This window comes from Lepidochelys kempii, chromosome 10, assembly GCF_965140265.1.
Source record: "Lepidochelys kempii isolate rLepKem1 chromosome 10, rLepKem1.hap2, whole genome shotgun sequence".
Classification (NCBI taxonomy): Eukaryota; Metazoa; Chordata; order Testudines; family Cheloniidae; genus Lepidochelys; species Lepidochelys kempii.
The window spans coordinates 57996851-58015720 of NC_133265.1; the positions used below are offsets into that span (position 1 = coordinate 57996851).

At 40.0% G+C, this 18870-nt stretch overlaps 1 protein-coding gene across 2 annotated transcripts in view; it reads left to right on the plus strand.

Annotated features, from left to right (window-relative positions):
* Positions 1–18870, plus strand: part of MYO1E (myosin IE) — a 141771-nt gene that overhangs the window by 56801 nt on the left and 66100 nt on the right. For both annotated transcript variants that reach the window (XM_073303726.1, XM_073303728.1), the window contains exons 3-5: positions 2237–2326; positions 3155–3249; positions 17678–17765. In XM_073303726.1, coding sequence (XP_073159827.1) covers positions 2237–2326; positions 3155–3249; positions 17678–17765 — 273 coding nt within the window. The remainder of the gene's footprint in view (positions 1–2236; positions 2327–3154; positions 3250–17677; positions 17766–18870) is intronic.

Here is an 18870-nt window from a genome sequence, read left to right on the forward strand (position 1 = left end):
CTAGGATTTGGATATTAGCAATAGCATGTGGCTTATTACCACCTCTTTTTGGAAGAAAGGCGCCACCTGCAGGCAGTTTGCAAGGCTGCTGCCCCAAAAGGAAGCGCTTGGATGCGCTGAGCACCCCTTGCAGGTTTTTGGGGCTGCAACTAGAGAAGAAAGTGCTAAGACTTGCCTTCTCTGGCTGCAGCCGAATAAACCGGCCTGGGGCCAGCACTCAGCACATCTCAGTGCTTCCTTCTCGGACCACAGTCCTGCAATGGACCACGCAGAAGGTGTGGGGCTGCAAGGGGAGGCTCTGGGCCACACAGTAACAGGGAGAGGGGCTGGAGCCCAGATGCTAGAGCTGTATAGTACCTCTCCCTACACTCTCTAGGTTGCACCCTGCTGTGGGACTGTGCACAGGGAAGGAATCGCTGGAATGTGCTGAGCCCCGACTCCTGGAGAGCGCAGGAAGAGGTAGTATGCAACTTTGTGGGCTCCAGCACCCCCACTCACGATGGAAAGCCCCAGCATCTGGGCTGAAGCCCCCTTCCCTGCTGCTACCCTGCTCTCAGGCAGGTTAGTAGGGCTGCAGCCAAGGAAGGCACATCCCAGTGCTTCCTTCCCTGGCTGTTGCCGCTTATTAGCAACTGCAGATAATAGCAACTTTTTGCTGGCAAATGAGAGGTTGCTAATTAGCGAAATTTACGGTATTCCATATCCATGAATCTGCAGGAGGATTTCAGGTAGCAGAATGTAATTACCCAAAGCAGAATTTAACCAGGACACCAGAGTAGCCTCCTATAAAAGTGGTTCTCAACCAGGGGTACATGCACCCCTGGGGGTACACAGAGGTCTTCCAGAGGGTACATCAACTCATCGAGATATTTGCCTGGTTTTACAACTGGCTACATAAAAAGCACAAGTGAAGTTGATACAAACTAAAATTTCATACAGGCAATGACTTGCTTATACTGCTGTATATACTATACACTGAAATGTAAGTACAATATTTATATACCAATTGATTTATTTTATAATTATATGGTAAAAATGAGAAAGTAAGAAACTTTTCAACAATAGTGTGCTGTGACACTTCTGTATTTTTATGGCGGATTTTATAAGCAAGTATTTTTTAAGTGAGGTGAAACTTGAGGTTATGCAAGACAAATCAGATTCCTGAAAGGGGTACAGTAGTCTGGCAAGGTTGAGAGCCACTGCCCTACAACACCATTCTGGGGTGCTGCTTTCACAGTAACTTGCCTAGAACAGTGTCACCTACTGAATCACCAACACCACTTCCTGCAGCACCCTTAGTAAGTCTCTCATCAGAGAACTGACCCAACCTGAGAGTATGCTGCTTCACTTCTTTCAGAGTAGTAGCCGGGTTAGTCTGTATTCGCAAAAAGAAAAGGAGTACTTGTGGCACCTTAGAGACTAACCAATTTATCTGAGCATAAGCTTTCGTGAGCTACAGCTCACTTCATCGGATGCATTCAGTGGAAAATACCGCTCTCCTGCTGATATTAGCTCATTTTAAGTGATCACTCTCCTTACTGTGTGTATGATAACACCCATTGTTTCATGTTCTCTGTGTATATAAAGCTCCCCACTGTATTTTCCACTGAATGCATCCGATGAAGTGAGCTGTAGCTCACAAAAGCTTATGCTCAAATAAATTGGTTAGTCGCTAAGGTGCCACAAGTACTCCTTTTCTTTTTGCTTAACATCTGTACATCAGATAGCTCCACTGAAGTTTACACCACTGAGAGTTCAGACAGTCCCTTTAAAATGCTGCTTTTTGTCACGTTCACAACAGCTAGTCCTTCTCAAGCTGTCAATAAGACACTCCAGAAGTGGCTAAACAGTTCAAATATATAATTTCCTTTCTTGTATTTTTACTGAAAGTGTCTTTTTTTTTTTTGTCCTCAGATACATGCTCCTGAGCTCAACGGTTAACGTTGTGCTAAAAAAATTAAATTAAATTAAATTAAAAAAAATTAAATATTTTCCGAATCATATGCGATATGTTTGTATTTGTAAGCCTCAGTAATATCATTCTTACTGTTAAGGATTGTTGGAAGTTATAGTTATTTAACAGCATTGATGGGAAAACCCAATTATTTTTGTAAAGCTTTGTTTTATTGATAGATATTTATAGCTCAAAATATTATATCACCAGTAATAAGGTAATGCTTTATGAAATTATAGCCACTGAGGAGGTGTCATGAACCTTAACTGCTCTTGAATACAGACATATATTGGATCTGTGTTAATCTCTGTGAATCCTTTCAAACAGATGCCATACTTTGGAGAAAAGGAAATTGAAATGTACCAGGGAGCTGTAAGTAAAGTTTCCTATAAGATATTGCAGATATTCAATTGTATGTAAAGGTTCTTCACGCTTTGTTTGGACTAATATGAGTATATGTTGACTGGTTTTGGTGGTGGTGGAACTTACTGGCCTAGACTAACTTAATTTGGATGCAGCATCTAATTTTAATGAGGTCCTGCTTCTCCCTCCATTTACATGCTGGATTCTCTGAGACAGAGTTAAGCTTGCAAAACAGATTCATGTATTGATTTAAGTTTGATCAGGTTTCCCCACAGCAGACAGTTCCCCTATACAAGAGGAATTTTTCACCAGCTATCTATACCTTAGATCTCTAAAGCTGGACACCAAAACACAGAGGCACACAAAATTAGAGGCCAGTTTTGAAAATTGGACTGTAAGTATGGGGCAGAGGGAGGGCACAGGTAACTCAATCTGCTGCACTGGAATCAGGCATGTCCATAGACCGAAAACTACGTATGCTATTCAGTCTGAATGGGGTGGGGGGTGGTCTCACATGGCCAATCAGCCTGAGGCTCTGTGCAGTGTTTATTTGTTAGCTTAAGACCACTTCTGAAAGGGGCATAAATTATGTGAGTTTCTCTTGGACAGGTATATATTTAGGTATTCTACATTTTTAAAATAGAGTGTTTACATATCTCAGCCAGGACAAAAATTGATTTTAATATGTACCTGCTGAAGTCTGAGGCTCAATTTAAAATGCAGAATTTTCTGTCCTAGCAAGAAACTGTTCCGTGATAAATACTTATATTATTTTTTTCTGTGGTATTTAATGATCTGTCTGAAATTTACATTATATTCCCCAACCCCTTCCCATAGGCTCAGTATGAAAATCCACCACATATCTATGCTCTAGCCGACAACATGTACAGGAACATGATTATTGACAGAGAAAACCAGTGTGTCATTATCAGGTAAGAAACAGCTGTTCACCTATTATAGCTGCTAGTTTAAAGCTTTCTCAGAAGGAAGCAGGGTCTCTCATTTTATTGCTAGATTCCCTTAATATTGTAGAATTATTCATTTGTGTGTGTGTTGTGGGGGGGATCTCAGATAATATTGATGATGTATTATTTATTTTGGAACGACTTTAGAACACTGAAAGCATTATGGACCTTTCTAATTGGGCACAAGTGATGTCATAACTATGTTTAATAATGCCCAGTAAATGTACAGGCTGAATGCTTTCCCTTAGTTTTATATATAAAAATTCAATTTCAGAAAAGCAGCAAGACACTCAAGCAAGGAATTTTTGCATTTCTCATGTGGTTAAAGTCACTTGGTCTTTGCCCTTGTACCTGGTAACACCCCCAAGTCATACTATAATCACCCACAAATAGGCCCCCCTCATCATTTCTTACTGCAAAATTATAATGCACAGTACACTCGCAATCAACTGCATTCAAGCACACATGCAACCTTCCAGCACATCTTATTTTTCAGTATCATAGAATATCAGGGTTGGAAGGGACCTCAGGAGGTCATCTAGTCCAACCCCCTGCTCAAAGCAGGACCAATCCCTGATTTTTGCTCTGATCCCTAAATGGCCCCCTCAAGGATTGAACTCACAACGCTGGGTTTAGCAGGCCAATGCTCAAACCACTGAGCTATCCAAAAGAGGTTGAGTCTTGTGAACTCTTTGAGGGCATTACCATGCTTCTTTTTCTCTTACATCAATTTATATTAGTAGTATTAATAAAAATCTTTTGTCACTGAAAATTAACTATTTCAGGATTTTATAATATTACTAGACATTTTTTGGATCCTCATTTTTGTTTTATAATGTTGCCTTTGCTTGTAGCTTAACAAAAAGAACCCTTCCTCTCCTCAATGCGTGACTCATGTCAAGGGTCCCCTTATCAAAAATGCAGTGGCTCTGGAGAATGTATATGAAAGGTACATGGTTACAAATTAAACCATGATAGGAGGTTTAAAAACTGGCTTTTCATAATTTCCCCATCAGCTGTATTCAGGACTTCCTTTCTACTTCATTCCCAGAGGGGTTTTGCTATATATGAGGTCGTTGTTAGTGGGTTCTACTGTATGTGAGGTTGTTACTCTGGTGTCACCTTTTAAAGCTGCCCTGAACCTTACTTAGTTTGTTATAAAGTCATCACTAAATGAAACAGTGCATCTATAACTTCTGGTCTGAACCAAAAAAGTATTTGGAATGACTCCTCAGCTATGCCCAGGAAGTCTTCCACTGAGCCTGTCCCCACCTTAGTTTAGATTAGCAGAAAGGTATTTAAATTTGTAATAGCCCCCAAAGAGCCACCTGGCTTGTGGGGATAATCAGAGAGTTCTGTATACCCTGGCCACCCCTCCTATGCCAGGGGCCTTCAGGGGTGGCAAAGAGCTAGCTGTGTCAGCAAAGATTCCTCGTACCAAGGAAACTTACAGGTACCTGGGGAACTTTTTGGCCTCTTTGTGTTACTGGAGTAGTGCAGATGAGCCAGAACAGGGGCCAGGATCTGAGTCTTTATATTTGAAGGTGTTCCGCATATAAGGTTTTCTGCCATCGTATTAAATGTCATAGTGTGAAAGCAGAGATCATCTTAATATGTGTCACAGATGAGCTGCACTTGAAAGCCTTCAAAGAGGAGTTGTGTGAAAATTCTTCATACTTGTGGAATTTCTTTTTGAGCTGTGACTCATAGTCCTGGCCAAGCTCCCAAGGGTGACATCCCACAGTAGAAAAGTGTTGGGTGCTCCTAGTACTGGAAAACAAGAGCATGTAGCTTCTTGGAAGTAACTGATTACACATGTGCAAAGATACTATCAGCTCAGACTTCCACTCCTCTGCCTTCTTTTTAGCAATACTAGAGTTATTTGGTTCTGTTTCTGAGTTCATAGGTGTTAGGAAACAAGTAAAATTTGGGTTGGTTTTGCTTTGAGCTTTGGTCCTTCAAATCCAGAGCTTGGGGTAGTTCATATCTATGAATCTGTGAATATGCAGGTCCAAATTATCTGAATCCCCACAATTTGAGTGTTCAGAGAAACAATTCTGGATTTGACCTACATAAGGGCCAGGTTTTCAAACATGCCTAGCACCCAGAATGTCAAGGTCTTTGGAAAATCTGGCCAGTTATTTAGGTGCCTGAATTGTGACAGCTGAGTTCTTTTATAAAAGACAGACCCTGATTGTGGGTAGTGAGCTCTTTTGAAAGTCTGGCCCATACTGTAAATAAAGTATGGTTTGTGTTCCCTGAGACGTGTGCACAGCCTCATCACGCTCTTCCTGTGTTGTGCTTGATACATTTGAAGGGTATAACAAGAATGAAAGAAGAAAATCATTTTCATGACATTATATACAAAATGTTCCTCTTCCTTGATGCATGTTTATTTTTCCTAAGATTATTTTTGTGAGATAAACACAGGAAAAGCAGGAGACTAAGTTTCCAGATGCTTTTTATGTTGGTGTTTGATTTTGGGGACAACTGTGAATGGTTCACTGCTGGGTTGTTAGATTTGTCAAATCAAAGAATTCAGCCAGTTGTACCGTTCGTTTTAGTTAATTTTTATATTTTTGTGCTCTTGATCAAATTCCATGTACATTGCTTTGGATTACTTAAAGATTCTTCTGATTATGACATCACAGCTCCTAATAGTTACAAGATGCAGAGCTGATCCACCTCTCATTCACCAGTCTAAATTTGGAATGACTCTACTGAAGTCGATGAAGTTATAATGGTGTAAAAGCACACCAGTCTCTTGCTCTGGCATTGCCAAAGAAAAGCTTCTGTGGGTAGCCTATTAGTGAGCATTCTTAAAAGATATCCAAAATAGCTCCATCTCCTCTTCCGTACCACTTGTTATAGGTAGTTGTGCCCATTCTAGGGCTTGATTACTGATTATATCAGGCCATTTTACTTCGAACATTCTCTACAGACACCTATAATGAAAGCTGTTCAATTTGCATTGGATGGACTTACTATTTTCCAGGACTCTGCTCCATAGAAGAGAACATTTAGGACAGTGTTTCTAAAGATCTTAATTTGGTGGTTTTGTTAATCACATTGGACTTCCCTACTGTGTAGAGTTTTTGAAATACATCGGTTGCTTTACCTGTTCTGGACTTTATATCGAATATGGAATCACCACCTAAGTACATTTAGTAATGGTTTTCAAGGCTTCACCTTCCAAGTAGATAAAATCTTTGGTAGGTAAATTAATTTTCATAACTTTCATCTTTGATTTATTAATAATAAGATCTAATGGCTTGGCAGAATTTGCAAGACCATTTGTCTGTTGCTGCATATCTTTAACTGATTTATTCATAAAACAGACGATGACTGCAAAGTCTAAGACTCCAGGCTCCCCGTCTATTCATGCAGTGTCTGTCTCCATACTGACAATCTGTCACATAACAAAGTCAATAGCAATGACAGACAAGATGCGGGACAAGATGCAACTGTACCTGACACTACTGTTAACATTAAACCAGTTCATTAGCTTCTGGTTTATCTTTACTGCACACTGAATGTTCTGAGACAATTTTTTAATAATTTGAATGAATTTGAATGGTTTTGTTGTTTTATATTATCTGTCTCAGTAATTTTGTATCTACACTATCAAATGCCTTTTGGAAATCCACAAAAGTCAGGACTACTGGGGGCTACCATTCATTGCTTTGCTCTACAATATTACACAGGATGAAGAGCTGGTCTACACAAGATCTACAACTTGTTTGTCTCTAAATCTGCTTAGGGTGATGGCATAGCAGACTTTCCCCTGGGACTGAAAGCAGCATAATCCCATGCCACTTGTTACAAAACTCTGATATCTCTTTGGGGGAGTTTGATTGTAATCCCTCTTTTCCCTTCTTCTGTGGTGTATTCTTTCTGGCAGACCAAATTGAAGAGGCATAGCAGGATTTTCATACTGCCCCTTCCACTTGCTTTAAGCAGTTTTGCAATTTGATCTTTACCTGGCAATTTATTGTTCCTTATTCTTTCAGTAGCTGCTTTAAATTCATTCCAAAGTGATTTCCTCATAGCAAACATCAAGCTCTTCTGTCTTTGCTACATTACTGAAGTTAAATGTTTTTTTCGGTGAGAGTCTATTAAGAATGCCATGGAAATGTTCTGCTCTGCTTTTCTTTTATTAATCTAAGGTAGTAAGGGTTTTCTCTTGTTTATCTTTTATTGGACCTGCCCTTCTGCAGCTAAAATCTCAAGCTGTTCATTTACTGTTTTGAAAAAAGGGTTTCTCTCTCCTTTCACTGATGCCATTTCTGCTTCCAGTGCCTGTCTATCCATATATGCTCTTTTGAGACAGCCAGTTTCATCTAGTAAGAAAATACTGAGTCTTGTCATATATCTTTCAAGGGACAGACAAGCCTGTTTTATTTGTAGAATAATTACCATGTGTGTTAAGAAAACTGTACATGTTTCTAATTATAGCTGTAGAACACTGAGCTTTTATGAATGGTTGTGGACAATGTAAACAATGAGGCTATTCAAGGGTTGGATTCTTCCTGGCCTGGATGCAGGTGCACAGTGTTTGTGTCCAGGTGGTAGGGGAAAGGATGCAAGGAGCCTTCCTTAGCACCATTTGTGTGGCCCTCGTAAGTGCTGGGCAGAATTGCAGAGTCCCTGTGATCAGGAGAAACAGGGATTGTTCTATCCCTCTTTCCCCAGGGCTGTGCAGTGCTCTCTGGAGGAAAGAGGGCAGGAGGAGCAGAATGTCACAAAAACGTCCGCTTGTCCATGGCAATTGAGTGGTTAAAGAGCTTGGGTATTTGACAATTTTAGTTACTAGTGCATGCATCTGAAATTCACAAGAGGCAGCATATCTGTCTGTGCACTTGTTCCCATATATGGAGGAGAGTGTGGTTTGAAGTGATTTGCTGTGTAGCCATAGTGGCCAAAATGTTATTCACATTAAGCGGTTTAGGCTCCAGCAGCGGTTTGATATTTCATTTCATTTCACTGAGTTTTGCTAAGGCATATGCATGGTTATTTATTTAAGTGTATATTATTGGATCTGGCTTCTGTATCCTACTCTAATAGCCTATTGAATTGTTCCTCCCCCCTGTCCCAAATAAAAAAATGGCTGCCCTTCAATGGATACCTAAGAACTGCCAAAAAAAACCCAACAAAAAACGATTCACTCAGCTGAGATTTGAACTATGAAGGGTTGTCTGTAGACTTGTTTTGATGTTGTTTTAAATTCCCTCTAGAGCATCATTGTCTTGTGATCATGGCAGTGGATGTTATGATTAGTAATGTCCTGTTTTGTGTGAGATAATAGATATTTTCTTCAGATTATCCTTAAAGGGTTATGTTTCTGCAAAGGTGGAAGCTTTATTCCCCTTTTTTATCAGCTCGGACGACTTCTTCCATGAGGTGTTTTAGTGTGCTATGAAGAAATTTCTCAATTCAAGTCTCTCTTCCTGTTTTTAATATCAGTTTAGTTTTCATCTGCATCTGGTAGTATTTACTTACAAGAAGGCTACCTGTCATGACCTTAGGATGGTACAACAACTTTACTGATATTAATTTACTTTAATAGAGACTTCTTTCCATCTTCCCCCTTTCAGTAAAACAATCTGACTAACTCTTTATCTTAAATTGGTTAAGTCCAAAAGTCAATTTAAAAAAATCTGGTCCTGCTGCTGCATTGCAAAACCCATGCAAGCCTCAAACAATTGATTTTTTTGAAAACTTCTGCAGTGGAGAATGTCGTTGGAGATGTGATTGAATCTTACTGGTAGCAGCCACTCAGGAAAAGGCACTCACACACAAATCTTCAACATGATAAGAAACAGTGAGGCAAAAGCCACCAGCAGAATGGGGGAGAAATATTTGTGTAAGGCAAAGCTGATGGGGATGGTTTGAACAAAACTAAAGAAATGAAACTTTACATGTAGATTTCTCCAAACACAAGAGAATAATATTTTACATCTGCAGTGTCCTTGGTTGGTAGATCTAAGAGCACTTTGTGTACATTAACTAATAAAACTCCTCAATGTCCCAATCATGTAGATAAGTATTATCCCTCCCATTCTGCAGATGGGGAAATTGGTGTACAGGATTTTAAGTAAAAAGAAAAGGAGTACTTGTGGCACCTTAGCGACTAACCAATTTATTTGAGCATGAGCTTTCGTGAGCTACAGCTCACTTCATCGGATGCATACCGTGGAAACTGCAGAAGACATTATATACACACAGAGACCATGAAACAATGCCTCCTCCCACCCCACAGTCCTGCTGGTAATAGCTTATTTAAAGTGATCATCAAGTTGGGCCATTTCCAGCACAAATCCAGATTTTCTCACCCTCCGCCCCGCCCACACAAACTCACTCTCCTGCTGGTAATAGCCCATCCAAAGTGACCACTCTCTCCACAATGTGTATGATAATCAAGGTGGGCCATTTCCTACACAAATCCAGGTTCTCTCACTCCCTCACCCCCTCCAAAAACCACACACACAAACTCACTTTCCTGCTGGTAATAGCTTATCCAAAGTGACCACTCTCTCCACAATGTGTATGATAATCAAGGTGGGCCATTTCCTGCACAAATCCAGGTTCTCTCACTCCCTCACCCCCCTCCAAAAACCACACACACAAACTCACTTTCCTGCTGGTAATAGCTTATCCAAAGTGACCACTCTCCCTAAGTGGCGTTCCCTCAAGTAACACAACAAATTAGTGTCGGGGAGGCACAGGAGTCAGAAGTCTTGACTCCCAATCCCCTACTTTAATCACTAAATTACCCTTCCTCTCAACGATGAAGAAGTGGAGATAAGTTTCCACATAATTTTTTAGCTTTATTCTGAGTTCAGTGAAGTTTTAAGAGTCTGTGTTGTGCAAATTTGACTCTTTCAGAGCAGCAACTACTACTGGAAAAAATTGTTTAAAAACCTAATAAGCATTTTTTAATGATTAGGAAGATATCAAGAAAGTGAACTTGATTTCCAGTAAGGAAAAACTCCAGGTTAAAAATGAATTATGTCAGTGCCACTTACAGTTTATTTTCCATAATCCGGTATCTTCCTTTTTCTTTTAGAATATATACCATATTTTGCAATTTTTGTAACAGCTATGTATGGAAACATTTCCTACTGTAACATGAGGTTATTTCAAATGAAATGTCATTTTTGTTTCTCTAATGAACTTGAGCCATTATAGCCACTTTTTTCTAAATTTAAGAAACATGCTCTTCTATGATATATAAAGAGACTAAGATAGAAAATGGAGCTTGTATTATTTTATAATCATTGGAGAAGTAAAAAAGCAGATAGGTATCCATGGAAAAACTGCTCTAGGTGAATCATTTACTGGAATTACTACAATTCTCGAGGCATTTAACTAATTTTGTGTTTTACTCAGCAGAAGGCAAGATACTATCAAACAAAGTACATCAGATACAGTTGTTGCAGCATATAAATAATGTACCATCATCATATTGTGGCTCTAGATTAATTTTGGCTATTTACTGGTCTCTGATCAATAAAACTGTAAAAACTTAGAAAAGTATGTGCATGTGTAAATCTAAAGTAAACTGTGAAAAGGCAGGCTTGAAACAAAAGTCACATTATTTAAAGTATCACTTAAATCTAGAGACTACAAATAAAATGGAACTAAATTCCTCCACGTTAGTATTCATAGCTACCACTATTTAATGAATAATACAAACCACACATCATTTGAAGAAGGGAGTGGGGGCGGGATAAGTTATACAGTGAGGAAATCTTTTGTTTACAGTGATTTATGACACTGTTTTATATGGGTTCAAATTTATTAAATGCGGTGTTATTTGTCTTAGTGTTTCTTATCCCCCTGTTCTCTGTAACTTGCCCTTAAGGTTACTACAGCATGGTCTTGCAAGGTATGCCCCAAATGGGAAACTAAAGCTCAGGGATCTTTAGGGATCCATTTATGTGTTTCCCCATGTGAAGGTTGTTCTAAACAGCATGCTAATGTTGTCTGGGAGGTATGCACCTGTATCCCACTGGATTGGAGTTGTGTACCTAGCCCCCTGTGGTTCCTTTTGAAGGTTCCAGCTGTTATGCTGAGCTGCTGTGGTTAGATACAGATAGGCTTGGAAAGGTTAGATTTCTATCGATAAATGTCAATAAACATTGATTTCACTGCACGTGCATAAACCGATGGAAAATATTTCCATCAATAATCATCATTTACAGAGAAGCAAAGTAAGAAAAATGCTGGTTGAGAACTTACTAGCATCAAAATGCAGTGATTTAGACTTTTGAGTTAAGTGTTTTACAAATAGACTAGTGAACGAATAGTAAAAACAGGTCTGATTGGTTGATTTAAGGATATTTAGTTGATATATTTTGACATGGGATATTGACAGTTCGTGTTTTAACAGTTTCTAAAGCTTTAACTTTTTGAATTCCACTGTCTACTGTCAGTAAATAATTCTGACTCCCCATAATTTCATGCATCTGAAAATTTAAATAGCTGAAAAAACTAAAATAAAAAAAATGCTTAAAAATAAACAATGATATTATCTGTCAATTATAAAAAAAATAAAAATTGAACTCTGCCAAACCTAGATATAGGCCTTTATTTATTATATCACACAGGAAATGTCCTTGAAAATTATTGGTTGCTCATGGGCAAAACTGTACATGAAACGAGGGCATCTTAGGGAGCATAGCAGGAAGTATATGGCATCTCTAGTAGGTCACAATACCAAAGGCATAATTCTACCTAAGGGAGGACATCTTTTAAAAGTGAAAGTGTAATTGCTGTTTCATTTTGGAATGCCACTTTAGAAAGGCTTTTTGTTTTCTCTCCTGTTTCATTTGACTCTCTTTGAAGAGTGAAATACAATATGAGCCTATATACAGCTTAGTTCTTATTGATAATGTAACATGGAACTTTCAGTTGCACACATACAAAATGGGAAATGACTACCTAGGAAGGAGTCCTGTGGAAAGGGATCTGGGGGCCATAGTGGATCATAAGCTAAATATGCAAAAGAAAAGGAGAACTTGTGGCACCTCAGAGTCTAACAAAGTAAATTTGTTAGTCTCTAAGGTGCCACAAGTAAATTTATTAGTCTCTAAGGGGCCACAAGTACTCCTTGTCTTTTGCGAATACAGACTAACACGGCTGCTACTCTGAAAGCTAAATATGAGTCAACAGTGTAACGCTGTTGCAAAAAAAAGCAAAACATCATTCTGGGATGTATTAGCAGGAGTATTGTAAGCAAGACACAAGAAGTAATTCTTCCACTCTACTCTGCACTGATTAGGCCTCAACTGGAGTATTGTGTCCAGTTCTGGGCGCCACATTTCAGGAAAGGTATGGACAAACTGGAGACAATCCAGAGAAGAGCAAGAAAAATGATTAAAAGTCTAGAAAACATGAGCTATGCGGGAAGATTGAAAAAAATGGGTTTGTTTAGTCTGGAGAAGAGAAGACTGAGAGGGGTATGATAACAGTTTTCAAGTACATAAAAGGTTATTACAAGGGGGAGGGAGAAAAATTGTTCTTCCTAACCTCTGAGGATAGGACAAGAAGCAATGGGCTTAAATTGCAGCAAGGGTGGTTTAGGTTGAACATTAGGAAAAAATTCCTAACTGTCAGAGTGGTTAAGCACTGGAATAAATTCCTAGGAAGGTTGTAGAATCTCTATCATTGTGAATTTTTAAGAGCAGGTTGGACAAACACCTGTCAGGGATGATCTAGATCAGGAATGGGCAAACTATGGCCCACGGGCTGGATCTGGACCTTCAGAGAAGAATTGAAACAGTTCCCAGAAGCGGCTGGCACCACTTCCCTGCATCCCCTGGGGGAGGGGGCTCTTGCGCTGCTCTTGCCTGTGGGTACCTCCCCCGAAACTCCCATTGGCCGGGAATGGGGAACCGTGGCCAATGGGAGCTTCGGTGGAGGTACCCACAGGCAAGAAAAGCACGCGGAGCTCTCTGCCCCCCTCCCTCCTCTGGGGCCACAGGGATGTGGTGCCGGCCGCTTCTGGGAGCGGCATGGCACGGGACCAGGGCAGGCAAGCAGGGAGCTTGCCCTGGCCCCAGTGCATGCCACTGCCACCCCGGAGCTGCTCCAGGTAAGCGGTGCCAAGCCAGAGCCTGAACCCCTCTTGCACCCCACACTCCAACTCCCTGCCTTGAGCCCCTTGCTGCACCCCACATCCCTCCTGCACCTCAACTCCCTGCCCTGAGCCCCCTGCTGCACCCCTCCTGCACCCCAACCCCCTTCCCTGAGCCCCCTGCTGCACCTCACACCCCTCCTCTACCCCAACCCCTTGACCTGGGCCCCTTCCTGCACACCGCATCCCGTTCCACACCCCTCACTCCCTCCCACACCCCAGCGCCTTGCCCCGGCCCTGCATGCAGTTTTCCCACCCAGAAGTGGCCCTCGGACCAAAAAGTTTGCCCACCCCTGGTCTAGATAATGCTTAGTCCTGCCTTGAGTGCAGGCAACTGGACTAGATGACCTCTCGAAGTCCCTTCCAGTTCTATGATTCTATGATCCTGTAGGGAACTGTTTTAATTCTTCTCATGTCTCCATACTTTTAAAATATAGCGGATCCATACATACTGCTTTCTTTCTCCCTGCAATTTCCACCAATGTCCCTCATTTTAGTCCTGAAATTACCTGTGCTCCACACAAATTTGGAGCCTCCTCATTCTTATTGTTGAGGTTTGCTTATATCAGAAATAAGGAATCATGTAATTGAGGTTACAAAGCAGTTTGAATAATTTTTTGTGTATCCCTCATTTTGAATATTTGTCATACATTGTGGTCCCACACTAGAACCCTGGTAGGTTGAGAGGTGTGACTCCCTATAATCTCCTAACTAGGTAAAAACAGTATCCAAACAGGGTCAGCTGTTACTGGAGAAAACAGACAGCACTATAGAAATGCCTGCATTACAGAAATAAATAACTAAACTTTACGTCACATTGCAAAAACTTCCCTCTTTGATAAAGTTTTTCTACCATAATCAGAATATTCCCATGTTTAAAGAAAAAAAACCCAAAGTTTTCTTTAATCTAAGAAAAAGCCAGAGCAGAAGATTTCATTAAGTCCACTAGGGATCTAGCTTTGCTAAGCTGTTTAACATGGGCACACTCAGACACCATGGTGATGGGTGCTAATATAAAACCCTAAGAGAGAGAGAATATTCTCACAATGGGCAAAATTCATCCCTAGTGGAACTGCACTGACCTAATGGGAGTTAAACCAGAGATGAATTTGTGTCCATTGATATTTGTTTCCTATAGCTCCCACAATGTGCTAGGTACTACACAAAGAGAGAAAAAAGGACAGACCCCATCCCTGCTCCTATAATATGTTTGCAGATTTATTTTAGACTTGCAGGATCATCATTCATCTGTTTTTCCAAACTCCTTCAATCTATTTCTGGGTGTTTAATCATTTTAGTCTCCACAGTCAGACAGTTGCAGGGAAGAAAATGCTGAAACTTCACTCAGGTCAAACTTAAAAGCGAGCTGAACCCATTTTGTGCAACCCAGCAAAATGGAGGCTCGCATGATGAAAGACAGCTGTTAGCCTACTGCCAATGGCAATCCTGATGCTGAAAAGTGACTTTGAGCCCAGTCCGGCACTCCATACCAAAGAAGAGCTTCCATTTGCTCAAATCCTGATCTCAATTATAGCATCAGGGTTTCTGTAAGTTTCACCCAGCAACAATGGTCCTTAAGAGCTATTCTGACAGATGGAAACTGGTCACTCGTCTCTCGCCACAACACATCCCTAAAACTGGCAGGGGAAGTGGTGTCAGAGGCATGAAGGAAAGATTCTTTATATCTCTAAATCCTGATAGCCGGTTATTCTGGCTACTGGCTGTTCTGCACTGACGGAGCAATGCAAAGCATTTGGTGGGTCGGGAAAGGACCTGACTCTTGTATCAGCACAAATTGGGCCCACAGAATAGGAGGAAACATTTCAAGGTTTACTGCTTCACGTTAATGCACCAAAATGTTTTAAGAGATGTTTAACCAATGTTTGAGCAGTTTGGAAACTGGTATCACTAGAAGCCGCCGATGCTCCAATTACATAATTCGGATTGCTTGTGACTGTGCTTTGAAATGGTGTGAGGATATGAATACCATATTATAGACATGAAGTTTATTCCTAGATTTTACTAGTGTTACCTTGAGTTTCTGTGTACCAGTTCTCTCAAAAGTTTGCTTCACATTAGAAATATTTAGTAGAATCCTATCAAAATCTGTTACTACTCTCTCCAATAGGAAATTGGAAAAGGAAAATATAAATCAGTGCTGTTCACTTCAATTTTAACTTTTAGTTTCTTTTTATATTTGCTTTATACACTAGCCCAGGTATCTGATTCAGGTTAGATGGATTTATCCTTCCTGCTTTTAAAATTGAGTATCCACTCTGGCCAGACTTTGCTGTGAAGAACTGCACTTTTTCTATTTTTAGCTTTCAGACGTTCTGTTGATGTGGACTTCTAAATGCAGAGATTACTCTCCCTGCTGTAGTGAATGTAGCTGTACTTCAGATTTTTCCAGAGGATAAAGCCAAATGGCTGCATTCTCTTCTTCATGCTGATTAGGGTTAGGTGAAGTGGTTCAAATAATAAAATAACTGACTCAAGCCTTCACCCAGAACTCAAACTGAATTCAGAAAAAAAATTGTTGAGAGGTTCAAAAACTATTCAGCTTTTTAAAAAATGATAATATTTGATCTGTGCTTCCTAGTTGTTATCAGGATGAGAAGCCAACGTGGTGACATTTCTGATGGCTCTTCTCACAATATTTTTACATTGACTGGAAGCCCAAAGGATGAGGTACCTTGTGAGAATTTCAGTCTGGTTTTACAGACCCAGGATGTCTGGATAAGCATCTGAACTTCTGAGCGCTTATCAGAACTGAACCTATTGGGAATTTGACCATCGTTGATGCTAATGGAGAGTTACACATTGGCATCAACTGGCAAATCCATTCCCCTTTCCAACACAAGCGGAGGTTATCCTGGGAAATATGGGGCAGGACTTGAGCAGGGCATGCATTTGGTCCACACCCAGGCACAACTGTGCATAGTCTGACCCATGGTATCAAAACATGTTGAATTTGTTCAGAGACTTGAGGATCCCTCAGACTTTTATGCATGAGGACAAACGATTTCAAAATACAATACTGTGCCCTCTCACCACCATCTGGATGAGACCTGATTTGTCTCATCAAAAGTGGTGTAAGATGGGTTAACTGTGCTAAATATGAGGACTGATGTGACTTGCACCAACATCAATGTAAATTATGACTAATTCCATTGAAATCACAATTTTCAAGTGCGAGATCAGAATCATGCCCCGTATGTAGTATCATCTTAACCCATTCCAGTTCAACACAGAACCTTTTTTCCCCCCCCCCATGAGAGGTCCTGTGATCTTTGTCCAAAAGCTAGCAGTAGATGAAAGGGACTCCTAGTCTGTTGCAAGATGTATCCTAATGTCACCACTGAAGTGAAATATTTTAAAGGAAGGGAGGAAGGAATTGTGAAAAGTTAGAGTGGAGTATTAAGCCTTCTCGTAGCCTGTGTCAAGAGGCATAAGACCAGGAAGATAGTGCTCAGTGAGTCATTATTAATCACATCCTGAATGACTATTTCATTTAGGAACGCCTAAAAAAAAAAGAAAAGACTCTTGTGGAATCTAGGCAGATGGCTTGCCTTAAAACATAAGGCTGGGATTTTCAAGGAAACCTAAGGGAATTAGGCACACAAATCCCACTAAAAATCCAATGGGAATTGGGTTCTTAGCCCCTTGAAAAATTTCAGCTTAAGTATATTATTTTCTTTGTTTTAATACTTCCTCTTTTTATATGTTTGGTGGAGATTTTGTGTGTGTGTGTGTGTAACATTATTTATTCTATGTCATTCAGTGACAAACATGCCCCAGAAGTATCACGTTAGAATGTTATATGTCATATTCTATATGCTGTTAAATCACCTGATTTAAATTTGGGGCATATTTATTATTTGGTAGCTGTTCTTGGTTAAACAAGGTAAATCTCAAACAACTCCAGTGGAAACCTGAGTTACTCTGTATTTATACTTGTCTTCACTAGAGTTGTTCCTGAATTAGTGTATCAGAGTGTAGAATTTGGGCCTGTGTTGGAAAACCTTTTGGTAGGAAAGATAATTTATCTTTCTTCTTTTAGTTACGTTTTCCTCAGTGTTTCCTTAGAAAACTATATCATGAAGGTCTAACTATCAGACTTTTATTTTGGGGTAACCTCTCTATCTACACAGTTTTAGTGCTGCTGAGCATGGCAGTATCACACATTTTATCAAGTTCCATGTTGTTTTCCGGTCTGAACAACTTAACAGATGTGTCTTTGTGTTCCTCTCTTCCTAGCGGTGAAAGCGGTGCTGGAAAGACTGTAGCTGCTAAATATATCATGAGTTACATCTCTAAAATATCAGGAGGTGGCCCCAAGGTACAGGTGAGTTGATATAGTGTAATGTTGCTGTAAAGAAACCATGTCAAATCTTACTGTATAGCCACAATGCAAGAGATAACACTTACGAGGTAAATGGCTGAGCACACATGTACAGCCAACATAGATCCCCTAGCATAGAAACTGGTGTGGCTCTACTGCACAAATGGGTCTTCCAGAGTTCAGGTATCCATGAATTGTACTCTGTAGGGGACGGATGAATTGGGGCCAGGGATTCACCCCTGCACAGATCTGCTGGTCCTCCACCTGTGGATGGGGAGTCCATAAGATGAAAACCTACTAGTCTGAACAGACCCCTGTGGAACAGCTTCAGTGTTGATACTGAATTATTCAAAGGTTAAAGATTTTGGGGAAAAACGTTTTTAAGGGAATTTGTGACCTCAAGCTGTAGGGAGAAGAGTTTAATTTATAGCAACCAAACATTATTTAACAACACCTCAGAAAATCTGCTTTTTCTACAACGTCAAATATGAATTTTTACTAGACCTTTCAGATCCAGAGAGAATTGAACTGTCTCAGTGGTTCATATCTCCCATTAAATCATGGATTTGTGTTCACACATTAGAGGGAAAAGAGAAGGACCTTTATTAAACATAATTTTAAACAAATTATCTAGTAGGAAATGTAATTTCTGGGAGCTAGCTAGATTGGTGAATAGTTGCTTGTTAATAATTCTGAAACTACTGTCTGCACTATCTACACAAGCATTTTAACTAAAGCTAATGCAGTAAATTATCCATAAAATTCCACTAATGGAGTTCTATGAGATCATCGGCTGATTGACAGACAACTATTCTTGGTATGTAGTGGCTACCCTTTACCAGTGTGCTTTTTTTTTCTGCTTACCATAATACATTGGCCTTAGTACAAGCTCTGATGATGATTATGTTCTTCCTGTTTTGTTTGTGGAGACAATGATACAGGGAACATTGCACAGTCATTCAATAGCAAAGGGAAAATATGCATTGTGTTATTTTTGGAGTGGACTTAATCAAATTATAAATAATTGTTTCAGTTATTTTAAGTAAATCCCAGCTCTTCCTACAAGATGCAAAATAAACTCAGTAGTTACAAGACAGAGCTGATTAAA